This window comes from Syngnathus typhle, linkage group LG17, assembly GCF_033458585.1.
Source record: "Syngnathus typhle isolate RoL2023-S1 ecotype Sweden linkage group LG17, RoL_Styp_1.0, whole genome shotgun sequence".
NCBI lineage: Eukaryota > Metazoa > Chordata > Actinopteri > Syngnathiformes > Syngnathidae > Syngnathus > Syngnathus typhle.
The window spans coordinates 5,972,236-5,984,980 of record NC_083754.1 but is presented as its reverse complement, the minus strand read 5'-3'; the positions used below and the strand labels follow the sequence as shown (position 1 = coordinate 5,984,980).

Genomic DNA, 12,745 nt, shown 5'->3' with positions numbered 1-12,745 from the left:
ATGCTGAGACGGTAAATACGCATTTTGTAATTCACTTGATAAAATTTTTGCAGACATTGTTATTTTACATCCATTTTTCTTGACTTCCTATCAAGATATAACACACCAGATAGATTCTTATTCATGATTTAATCAAAAAAATGCAGTGTCTCAATATTTTGGAAATGAAGACTAGGAGAAGGATTTTGAGCTTTACGCTTTAAAACGCGCTGCCGTTATCCTGAACATAACTGACGGCAGCTGCTAATAAACAGCGCAGCCCATCAATACGTGCACATCAACCAATTTAATGGCCCAATCCCATCCAGTGAAGTTTTTATTCTCAATCCCGCCCGTAATCTAACGGCCTTTGAACGTCTGCCACTCCGCCCCCCCTTTTCCCTCCTCACTTTGGCAGACATTTGGATCTCATTGAATGCGTTTACATCCTGCGCAAATTGAAAACACATGGCGGTCCGACCCACCTGGTTGCGATCAACTACCGAGTTGGGAAGACGACGACGACGGAGCGGAGCGAGGCTCGAGAACACCTTTTTGATACTACGAACGGCTCCCGTTTAGTTCCGCTTGGTTTCATTTGTTTCATGCGTTTCCAGTTGACTGGCTGGTCGAGACGTTTCGCCACAAGGGGGAGTGCGGCAATACACAATGTTAGTTAGATCAACAAATTTTTAAAAACTAATTTTATTTTAGCGGGAGTGAGGAATTTCTTTCATTTGTTTCAAAGGGGAAAAATGACTTGAGCTATAGTTAGGGTTCAGCACAATAAGATCATAAACTCCCAGTGGGATTTATTGTAGTCATCTCCAACTGTGCATTTGTTGTTGTTCTTCAGGATTTGTCTTTTAGTCCTCAAACTTTGATGGCACCATCATTTTCCCACGGATGTCACTGCAGATTAAACAGCATAAAAAGTTTGGTGAAAAGAAACTAATCCATCAAGTGGACAGCAAATGTCCTCCAAACTTTATACCCCATGATACCGCCTCCCTCTGTTGAGATCCTGCTTGTTGTTCCTGAAAGAATTCAGAAATATTTGCCATCCTATGGTCAGTATAAATAATCTAAGTGCTGCACTTTACCGCGTGGAGAGAATATGTGTGGAGCCTCCGTTGAGTGCACGTTGTTAATGGGGGCATCGGAGAACAAGATGACCTTCATTGGCCCCGCCCCCACCCCCTGCGATCCATCCGTGCCCCATCTCACGCCACATCTGCTTTGACCATCTCCATCCCCCCGCCAGCACCTCATCAATCCAGCGTGTCATCGTTGCCACACTCGCGCCTATTGCCAAAGTAACCCGCGACACGGAGATGTGAAAAAATGATGAATGGATTTTTCCCGGACGGGAAGCGGCGTCGAGGAGGAGGCGAAGGCGCCCCACCCTAACGCATCTCTCCCAAATCCATTTTTCACTCGCTTGCCTCAGCCACATTTCTGTTATCCGTTAACCGAGTGGTCCTGTTCCACAAATATACTCCTCCAAAAATAGGGCTGCGTTTTTCTTTTTCTGAAGACGTTGGGTCCCCACAATGTTTTTTTTCTGGAAGAACCGCCCAGCGCTGTATTTGATCCGTTTGTGCTACGTGGACGACTCCGGCGCGTTTTATTGACGCCATTCCTTCACATCTGTCCATTTTCTTTAGCGCTTGTCCCCATCTGACTTTGGGATGTCTTATACAATCGAAAGCACAAACGGCCATTCACACTTACATCAACACTCAAAGGACAATTTAGAGTTGTTCATGGACAAGAACATTTTGTTTAGATGAAAATCACAAGCGTGCATTGGCAACATTTCTCATGTTTGTGTCCAAACACGCATTTTCTACACGCCGTGTCGGCAATATTTGTGGAATTTGTCATGGTGGGAATGCATCACTGCTGCGGGTTTCACACTCGCGTTGGAGTGGAGAATGTGTCACTTTTTCCCCCATATTAGATTCTCGGGAGGTCTCCTAAAATAGCAGACATATACGAAACCAAAATGTTCTGGGGGGAAAAATATAGCTAAAAAAAAATATGGGCAACAAATCTGGTGAGATTTAAGCAAGCTACTTTTTTTCTTTTTTAAACTAGGCCTATCACTCGCATTTCGAAAATTCGCCAGGCATCCATGGCAATCACGCTTTCCCAGAATGTTTGTTCATCCATAACCATTCCTCATATCTGAATCAACTGGGAAATTCCAAAATGGAACTTGCCCAAAAATGAACCCAGAACGAGAAATGGTTTCGACTTCCTTAGTGGCTCTCCAGACTGAAACGCTCGGCCCACCCCCTACCCGCTCACGCACAATAATCAACTGTATGACTAATTAGGCAACGACTTCAGCCGTAATTAATAAACATCCTCTTTTAATTACATGGAGCTTTTCTTGAGATCATTTGTTGTGGTTGTTTTTTTTTTTCCCGGCGCCTTTTAAAAACAATCCTCGACGGAATCACGCCGCGTCTCTGACATCAATTATATCAAATAAGACAAAGTGCTCTTGTTAAAACCACGCCGCCGACACTACACACAAACAAATAATCAATGGGAAAAAAGCATCAGGTAGAACACGTTTTTCCGACTTTTCTATTTCATCTCATCTAACCGGTATTATTTCCACGCGCAAACTCTCCTCGCTTGTATGACCAAGAAGAACAATGGTAAAGTCCCGTCTCATCCTTTATGACGCATATGGAATTTGTAATGACTTTAATTAGGAAAGGTGCAGTTGGCAACGCTGACACTCCAGGGGGCCCGAAGCCAATTAAAAATATGTGCTGATCAAACAGCCGGCCCTCACTAAGCATGCACCGCTGTCCTCCCCCCCTCTCGCCGCCCTCCCTCCACCAGAGTCTTGTGCTCCCACCAAACAAGCAGCAACACAGATCTGGTTCAAGGTTCAGCTGCTCCCATTAGCCGCACATTACGGAGGGCAATGACCAGCCAGTGGAAGTCCCGGAAGAGAAATCTTCAGAATCACAATCAAACGCCTGTGAGAAAATGTCACGCGGCCACAGAGGTTCCTTTTTATTCCCCCGTCCACGCTCACAAGAGACCCGGCTGAGCCAACCCCCCCCCCGCCGCCTCACACTTCCTCCTATGACAAATGAGAGTGACAATCCAAGCTGGTATTAATTACCGACAGGCCAGAAATTGCAAATCCAAAAAAAGACAGATATATTTTCCGAATGTTGGTACTCCTGAAGAATCGTCCATCTCTGTCACATCTCCTGGCCGCTATGAAGTCCCTCCTCCCTTTCCATCATTAGGCTGCTCCGTCTCTGCTGATTAATGACACTAATGAGCGTGCGCAGCCAGTCACTCCGTCACATTTCGTCTTGTGGCCGGGGAGGTTCGACGTGTCCTCCTGCCTCGAGACGCCTTCAAGTCCTCCGCAAATGTGCGTGTCAAGTTTTTTTTTCTTTTACTTCTTATCGTTGTTGCCCCTGAGCTGACCCCGATTGATGTAATCTAACCACCAAGGGATAGATGGGACATCGAATTTAATTGGACAAGTGCATACAAAAAAAACCAAAAAAACATTCTTGTCACACAAACATATGTCTTAGCGCGACACACGGGAAGTTGTTTTGTTTTTAGGAGCTCCCTGGCATGTTTTTCACAATCCCTACACACTCGTCACTGTACATAAACCACAGCATGCGCCGTAAGCCAGCCACTTCTCCTCCGAGGCTTTTTCAGCCAACTGCGCTCCAACATCTGAATCCAAGAATCTCTTTTGTTTTTGTTTTTTTTAGTCATCTTGTTACCAGGCAGCCTTTTAACTTTGCTTAAAACCATCACACAGTAAATGGTGGAAAAAAACGGTAGTGCGTAACAAAACTAAAAGGGAAAATATCAGCAAAAATCAGACACAAAAAAAAAATATTGCCTACATTTTTTTAGTTGTAAGAAAATAATAGAAGAATCCGTTGAGTAAATAAAATAAATCACATATGGTATTAGAAATAATCGGTTCCCGGTCATTGACAAAAAAGGTTTAGTGTTGACGAAAGTGTAAAAAAAAAAAAAAAATGCAGGCCAATAAAAAACTTAACTGGAAACGCACTTGAAGTAACATTTCAACATTCGATATTATCTATTGTGGGGTAGAAAGAAAGAAAGAAAGAAAAATGGATCCTACGTCTGAACAAATCAGGCCAATGTTTTTGTTGGGCTGCATAATCGGAGCGCGCGCCAAGTGATTTAAAACGCATCAATCTTGAGCGCAAAAACTGGGACGTGAGGATTTCCTCTGCTACTATGCACACCCCAAAAAATCTCCTTCCACACCACAACCATTAATCCAAATAAAAAGAAAGTAACAGGTGGCGCTGGAACACCTAACCACAAAGCCATTTGCGTAAAAAGCTGACAAAACACCGACGAGGAATTACTGCACTAACAGTTATGTTTCAATACGACGCCTGACGATACAGCAATTAAAACGTTTACATTGTAGCGATATGTTTGCAATAGCGCGTCACCTTGGAATGACAACAGCGGAAGCGCTTGTCTTTTGTGGCAAACAGGAAATGGGAATCCCCGCACTTTCCCCATAGAGGCTAAAATGCAACCTGCGTCAGTTGGAAGAATGCAAATCTGTTGACAGGCTCGCCGCGGGCCTGCAGCAGGAGGAAGGGCAAAGGTGACACATTGTGGGGAGCTGCAGAGAAATGACAAATTTTAAGTCGACGAAAGAGGAATGCGGGCAAACAAGTTGGAGTGATGAACATTGGAATGAAATGTCTACAAAGAAATCTAATAGTTTCGACGCCGTAGCTGTGGCGCAACGGCCGAGTGGTTCTGGAATTAAAAAAGCCCCTACCCATTCACCAGCCCGTTATGCTATCAAAGGAGTGTTGTTCATTAACACTTCACGTTGAAGTTTACTTACATTTTAAACTCACAATTACACATTGTAATCTGAAACAAACTACCTAGCTCAATGCTAATGCAAAACGCTTGAGCTAGCCAACAAGCATCGATGTCGCCATGTTTACATTTCTTTGTGTTGGAACACAAACGGTGCAGCAACAGGTTAAAAAAAAGAATTTGGTAAAAATTCTTAGTCTTGGATATTAAAGTGCATTTGCCAACCAAAACGGCAGCACCTATCAAGCCACAGGAACACTATGCGGAAAGACGAGCAAAACTATTTGTTCACCAGAGTCTGCCTCAACTCTTCCAACAGAATAATTCTTTCTGTTTTGCTTTAAACCCAATTTTCACTAGTCATGAACTAAAATAGTAATAAATGCCCTCTCCCATCTGCGGTTGAGTAAATACATGCCGTCAGCCGCTAGTATCTTTCGCCAGTAGTCTGAGCGATTAATATCAAATAATACGAATATGACCAAATATCATTTCTGAACTGGCTCGCGAGAGTGACATGTGTGAGTTTGTTTTGAACAAAAGCGGAAGTCTTGATCCACAAAATGTCATCAAGCGCTTTTGTGCTCTTAATGCTTAATCCTTTTTTGGGTGGGATTATTATTTTTGCTGTTTTTTTAAACCCCCAAAAATAAGCCGCCCCTGTGAATAAAAATGTCGGCTGTGGTGGCCCACTTTTTTTATTTATTGAAGAACATAAAGCCGAAAGGGCTGCACGGTTTGTCCATCTTGAACGTGTTCGAAGGCCGTCTGTCCTGTTGTGGATGTGGGCGGGAGGAAGGCGCTGTCAATCATCAACACTTCATTGATCAAGGACAATCCTCCTTGTAAAACTGCCTTTTTTTTACTTTTACAAGTCACTCAGCCAGCTTTAATTATCACACAGGTTGTCCTGTATAAATTGTAAGATACATTTTACATTGCTGATTTTTTTTCTCTAAACATTTTTTATATTAATCAACCACCCCTTCAAAAAATAAACCGTGTTAAAATGTATGGCTTTTTTTTTTTTAAATTAGCTTTATTCCTATACACATAATTCCAGTCAAGATTATTTAAAATGTATGACTTTTATAATTAATGCTTCACCTTTGTTAAAATGTGCATCAATAAAAGACTAAAAGATTTTTGTGGTAAATTCATATGGGTCATGTGATCAGGGAAGATTTCTCAAAAACTCATTATTTGGTGGCAAGTTTAAAATGTAACTTCCAAATGTGTATTAATAATTGACTGTGTATATTTGTAGTAGAATATTCATTAATTTTAAAGCATTTTATAATATTTTTGAAAGTTCATATGGCAGCACTGTGTTTATACTGTGCGTGCAGTAGTAAAGGGCAGTGTGCATTTTTCGTGGGGTGCTCATAAATGAGGGGAATTAAAATACGTGTTTATTTGGTGGTGGCCAACATTAGCATTACATTTCTACTGGATTTCAAAATATGGGCAAGGTGTATGCGGTGACAATAGTACAAAATATAACAAAAAGAGTGACATAAAAAGGACATTTTAATAAATGTGGAATATTTGATCGTACATGTGAATGACTTTCTTTTGCCATAAATATTAGAATTTGATTGCAGAAACACTGAGAAATAACAAATGCACGAATTTATTTTCTTAAATGTACTGTTTATATTTTTTGATTTGTTAAGATTAAAAGACACGTTAAAACTACGACATTGAAGCAGATCTTTTTTATTTCCTTCTATCTCCAATGAGTGGGTGCTGACAATGGGAGAAGTGGCAGGCTTGAACGATCGCGCGCGCACACGCTCACACACAAGCATGTCGTTCGCGTCGTCTTTTCCCGAACTCACCGTGCAACCACCCACCCCCCTTTTCCTTTCCACCCCAGAACCGCAAATGTGCAAATTATTTACTTGCGAGCAATTACCGAGTGTTGTTTTTATTCTACCGCACCAGCCAGCCCACTGCGACAAACCTCATGCATGCCGCAGCCGCACGCAAAAACACGCAGAAATGTTTCCACGCACGTCGTCTTCACTTAAAAACAACAACGATCCACGCACGACAAGTTTGCAACGATTTTCGGTGCAGATTTCAGTGGCAGGAACAGCTCCATTATTGCTCATATCCACGCTATCGTCCCCCCCCCCCCCCCCTCGCTCTGCAGTAGATTCCCTTTGATTCACGCTTGACTCGTTTGGCTTCAGGGCCAACGGGGGTCCGCCTTTGGATGGGGTGGGGGGCGCCTTGAAACAGCCCCCCCCCCCTTCTTATACCTTTTCATCATCTACTCCAGGGACGCCTTGAAACCGCCTGGACAGTTATTGCCTTTTTTCTGCAGGCAGTCCAATGCGGACTGGCCATCAGCCAATCAGAGGCTTGTTTACATTCTGGTGACTGACAATACGATGAAGGAGGGTCAGCCAATCAGCAGCGCCGGTGTACCAACGCACACACAAAAGGTTCTGTTTGTAAATATTCAAATGTATGTATGGATGTGTATTTATCCAATTATTTACTGAATCCCGTTTTATTGGGTGATTGAATAAACAAAATTGGCAGAATGTTTTCCCAACAGTTCCCAAAAGGAAATTTATCATTGACAAAATGAGTGTTTTTCTTTTACCAGGGTAACTCGTAGGTAATATGTGAAAATATATCACCTAATATTTTGACATCGTTTCAGTTAAATAGCACATATTTATAAATTATATTTATGTTGAATCCCCTCTGTGCTTATTTTGGCCGACTTTGCGCTCCAGGTTAGACCCACGTGTCAAAACTGCAATAAAATATATGTTTTAAAAAAAGGCTCCATTCACAAGAATCCGACAAGCAGAAATGTGTAGAAACACTTTTCTGTGTTGTTTTATGAATACAAATAAAACAAGAGTCTAATAGAAAGAACCGCATCTGGTTTGACTTGATTTAGCCAACAGCGATTGCTGCCTCCATGCAGTAAATGCTGATTTTTAAAGTGCCGTGCAATTGGAAGCCGCCTCTATAAAAGTCATGTAAAACGGAACGTAAACACTACTGCAAGTGTGCATGACGCCGCGCAAAAACAAACAACAACACGTAACAGCGATCATTGATTGGAGCCGCGCTTCACTCGGCGACTCGCCTTAGGCTGGCGGCTTTCGAAACCTGCTGTGGAATAAAAACGAGTGCTGAGACGGAAGCACGGGAAATGAAGACGAATATGTCACAGCAATACTCGAGTATAATGTGACACAAAGTGGCTGTGAGAGGGGATGACATCGCAGCAATCGGATTCAAAGTGCATTGGTGCGTTGGCAGGGTCATTCAAAATATAAAACCTGTTGATGAAGAAAGACGAAGACGCATTGCTGGCCAAACATTTTGCTGTGACGAAGCACGTCAGCAACAGCAGCTTTCGTCATGTGGCCATGGATTGTATCCGTAAAACCTGTCATTATTAGTCAATTTAAAACATTAAACGTCGACTAGTAGGTTCAACTCCTAATTCCCAAGTCAAATGTATGATTTGCATCACCCGGCATGAATTTGCGCCGCGGGTGTGTCCACACTTACGAGCACTGTTTGCAGCCTTTTGCATTGAAATGCTAACGCTGCTATTTTAAAATACTTGCGATTTGATAGGATTTCAATTGTTTATATTTTCAGGCTCCAGAACACAGTTGTCATGTAAACGAGCGGCTTTTCTCGCTTTAAAAGCAGCTTTGTGTGAATGACCAACACAACAGGGCCAGATATGCAAACTTAGATTGGCTTTTTAAATTGGTGTCAGTTTTGATACTACTTTTGAATTATTGTATGTTTAAAATAGCTAAAAACAACACTTGGCGGGGTTAGCCCAGCCCCAGGCGCCCCCCGAATCCTCCTCCACTTAACCGAAGAAAATTTTTGAATGGGCAGCAAAATTACTTTGGTCGGTCAATACAACAGATGCATTAAATGTTCCATCTGCTATAAGATATATGGCAGCGAGATATCGGCACACACAACACACAAGCATCAATCATTTTGAGGGGGCATCGCGCTCATGTGCTGGCCCCTGGCATCCACTGTGCCTTGCACGCCCCTGTCTTGCATACAAGCATTGTGAACAAAAGCATCCTGTGCTTTAAATCTGCCGCTTCCCTCCGAGTACATCAGCCAAAGCGACGCGCGATTGGCCAGCTCCATCGACCAATCACAGGCCTCGCCGCTCATTAGCATGCAGGTATCCAACCAATAGCAGCGCGTGTTTACCCTGCGCGCGGGCGCCAGGCACGCAGTTGCACCGGGAGAGAAAAGCGCCGCTTGGAAGGTCGGAGGCGCGATCGAGCCAGGCCGGAAGCGTCCCAGTCCCCGTTGCATCCCGACTCCGAGGCACCTCTCATGGACATACCGGAGCCGCTCGGCCGGCCTGCCTCAGTTTGAACGCTTCACCGCGACTTTCAATGGGCGTCGCATTTTTGCCTGCAGTCTCACACCTTCGGCGATTTGTGCGATTTTAATTCATTCGTATGCAGGAATTTAACAGGCCAGTAAGTAGTGCTTCTTATATTATTGTTTTCTGCTGTCTTAAATTAATTGAATGGAAAAAAAATACAGGGCAAGCTTCCCGTCGTTTTATTGCATAATCGGCTGGTTTTATCTTTCTAAAATCCAAATGTGACGTGTAATAGTCTAAAATAAACAGGATGCGTGGGCTTCACATTGGGCAGAAAATATGAATTAATACAACGAACTGAAAATTGCATTCTTAAATAGTAAAATGTCATTATTATAATTGTTTGACTTCCTTAACATTCAGATTAAAATAAATGTTTGTCACCATGCATTTAATTATTATTATCACTGGCGTATTGTTTTTAAATTAAATCTATTTATTTAATGTTTTTTTTGTATCTTTAATATAGTTACTAAATGTGTAAAAAGAAAATATCGGTTCCTGTGATCAGAAAAGTCGAAACTGTAGCAGCGAATCATGCTCCTGCCTCTCCCCAGCCGAGGTGCGCTCACCCTCGGCCGGCATTGTAGCGAAGGAGCGCCTGTCTCCGCAGCTCGCTCTGAGCCATAAACAAAAAAACAAACTACCCCATAATTAGATTTATTCTCACCCCTTTTACTAATATGCACCGAAATTGTCAGCAATTTAATTAATTACGTTTAACTGCGTCGAATATTTTTCCGTTTATAAACAAATTGATCAGTTTCTCGACGTTTCGGAGCTGCACATTTAAGGCGAAATGAAAAAATCGCGGAACAACCCCGCTCCCCAATTTGTATTTGTAGATTTGCAGCATTTGAACAGCGCATTTAGCAGAAATGTCGATGACGTGTTTAGACGCGCCAGCATGGCGGGCTAATGGCTGCAAGCAAAGCCGAGACAAAGGCAGCTGACGGGCGGCCATTCGCCTCCAATGAGACCCCCCCCCCCCCCCTCTGCTCGTTCCTCCTCTACGTCCCTTACAATCTCAGCTGTCATGTTTGCAGTGGCCATTTTCTTGACTCTTTTGCGCAAATAAGCCGCATGTGCTTGCACGGTAGCTCACTATACGTTGCCTTCCTTTCATCATGTTTTCGACTACGTGGGAGATTTTTATTGTTGTGGATGAAGCACACGACACAGGAGCTCTGTGTGTGTCTGTGCATGTGTGTGTGTGCCTGCGTGTGTGTTTGTCATGCATGGGAGGAGGTGGAGGGGCTTGCATGCAGGAGGTTCAGGGGCACATAAATTACAAGCGATATTTATATTATATTATTCAATTAAATGTACTGTGGCCATCCTGCTGGGCGCAAACGTAATTTTATACAAGAAAATGTGATTATAGTTCTAGTCGATTGTGTATATATTTTTGGTAATTTATTCACAATTTTATGTCTTGGCTGTGCAATAATGTCCAATTGTAATAGCGATAATAATAAACGTGCTTCTCTTGATGTCCCGATGTCATCTAAGTCTTTTGCATGGTTAGAGTGGACTATAATGCGCGCGCACGCGCGCGCACACGCACGCGCGCACACACAGAGAGGTTGATGACGCATCTTTGAATTTAAATGTCATGTATCCTCTTTTCACGTGATATTTTCTAAAATCTTGCAATTAGAGACCGACAGGTTTAGGAGCTGCGTTGCATTTCTTCATTCATTTAATTAATCAATTTATTTAAAACACTAGGTGGTACTACTGCAAAATGTGACAATTAAATCCGCATAGAGGAGACAATAGAACGAGGACGCACGAAGGCTTCAATGTATATTTGCAAAAATGTGCTCGTTTAAACCCGAAAGACGAGCGAGGGGGACGGCTGGAAATAGAAGCGTGCAGTGGAGCGAAGCTTGACCGGGGGATGCACGCTCAAGTCGGCATGATCAATAGAGCAGGGCCCGTCAGGATCTCAACTCCCCCCCCCAAAAAAAAAGAAAAAAAAGAAGAGGGAGTCTCAAGCATTCTAAATTCAATGAAGCGCCACTAATGTCTTGTTTTGTACTCTCCTCGCATCATTTTGCCTTCATTTCTTTTTTTTTCTGGGCAGAAAAGATGATCCGGAGCGACGTTTTCGGCTGCATGAGCCCCGCGATCGACTGAATGCAACACACGCAACCGCAGGAGAGGATTATTATATGGGCTGCGTTTGATTTTCCTCACCGGGCCCCATCCGGATTGCGGATTATTGGACATTGTCGGGAATGGAAGGACGGGACTTCGCGGCTCCGGCCCACCTCCTCTCGGAGCGGGGCGCCCTGGTGCATCGAGCCACCTCTCGGATCGCCCCCTCCGGCCACAGCTCCGTGCAGCACGCCGGTCACTTCCCCGCGGGGAAGTACTACCCGTCACACATACCGATGGCTCCTCACTCAGGTTAGTCCACCAAGCCTAACTCTTATTCAAGCGTGTGCAGGTTGGTGCAGCGCAAGGAAGGTGCTTCATGAAAAAAAAGAAGTTTTTTTTAATCAATGCATACAGGGAGTGGCTGTTGACACATTGACTACTCAAATAGCAGCAAATGTATCACGTTTTTTGTTGTTCAGAAGTCCTTTAGTTAAATGTAATATCTTTTTAATACTTTTTTAAAAACCTAAACCCAGCACTCCGCCAACTTTGTCAGATAAACCTTTCAACACAAGAATAAAATGAAACACCTCGTAAAAATGCAACGCAATACCGTTTAATGGCCTTCATTTTTGCAATTTTCTTTTACTACCTTTGAATACTTTTTAAAACCCAACAGTGGGCAGCGGCAGCAGTTATGGTTGTTTGATACCAATAGTATCGCGATACAGCAACTGCGTGATAATCGATCTATGTTACGATATTTATGTGATGTTATTCAATTAATTTTACTCTAATGTGATAAGAAATTAATATTTTCAATCTGCATAAGAAAATGATCATACAGCACAATAAATGATACATGAGCTGATAAGCAATGATATCACTGCTAGTAGAATGAGAACTGCTATAAAGTGCCAAGCCGGATGGATTTTACAACATTCCTTGCATCGATTAGCATTTCTGATGCGAACTGATGAAATACACAAAAACAGTTGCTATGCTAACGGTTCGTAACATAGCAACCCGAGCAGTGAAAATACCGTGACAGATGGATAAGGATTCGAAATCTTGCCATTTATTCACGGCCATTTTCAATGGCAAGTGATTAAATGCTAACATGCTAGCTGGTTGGTATGCTAACAAAATGCAAAATGGCTACTTGAGTAGAACTACATCAAGCTAAGGAATTGACATATAGGTTGGGAGTCAGTTACTATTTGTAATGAGAAATGGTGAATCGCTAAAATGCTAGCAGTTGGTATGCTAACATATCGCAAGATAGCAACCTGATCGGCAAAGGTACTTAAGCTGGACTGCTACAAATGGTACTATTTCCCATGACGTCTGATGTCATAGCAA

At 42.8% G+C, this 12,745-nt stretch overlaps 1 protein-coding gene and 1 long non-coding RNA gene across 5 annotated transcripts in view; one reads left to right on the top strand and one right to left on the bottom strand.

Moving 5' to 3' along the window:
- Positions 1-760: 760 nt before the first annotated feature.
- Positions 761-12,745, bottom strand: part of LOC133170068 (uncharacterized) — a 102,772-nt gene continuing 90,787 nt past the window's right edge. Inside the window, exon 6 of the long non-coding RNA XR_009718492.1 lies at positions 761-891. This is a non-coding gene — a long non-coding RNA (uncharacterized LOC133170068). The remainder of the gene's footprint in view (positions 892-12,745) is intronic.
- The window catches only part of LOC133169948 (BAH and coiled-coil domain-containing protein 1), a 46,222-nt gene continuing 42,595 nt past the window's right edge, over positions 9,119-12,745 (top strand). For all 4 annotated transcript variants that reach the window (XM_061302507.1, XM_061302506.1, XM_061302508.1 and 1 more), the window contains exons 1-2: positions 9,119-9,371; positions 11,367-11,692. In XM_061302507.1, coding sequence (XP_061158491.1) covers positions 11,521-11,692 — 172 coding nt within the window. In that variant the 5' untranslated portion in view covers positions 9,119-9,371; positions 11,367-11,520. The remainder of the gene's footprint in view (positions 9,372-11,366; positions 11,693-12,745) is intronic.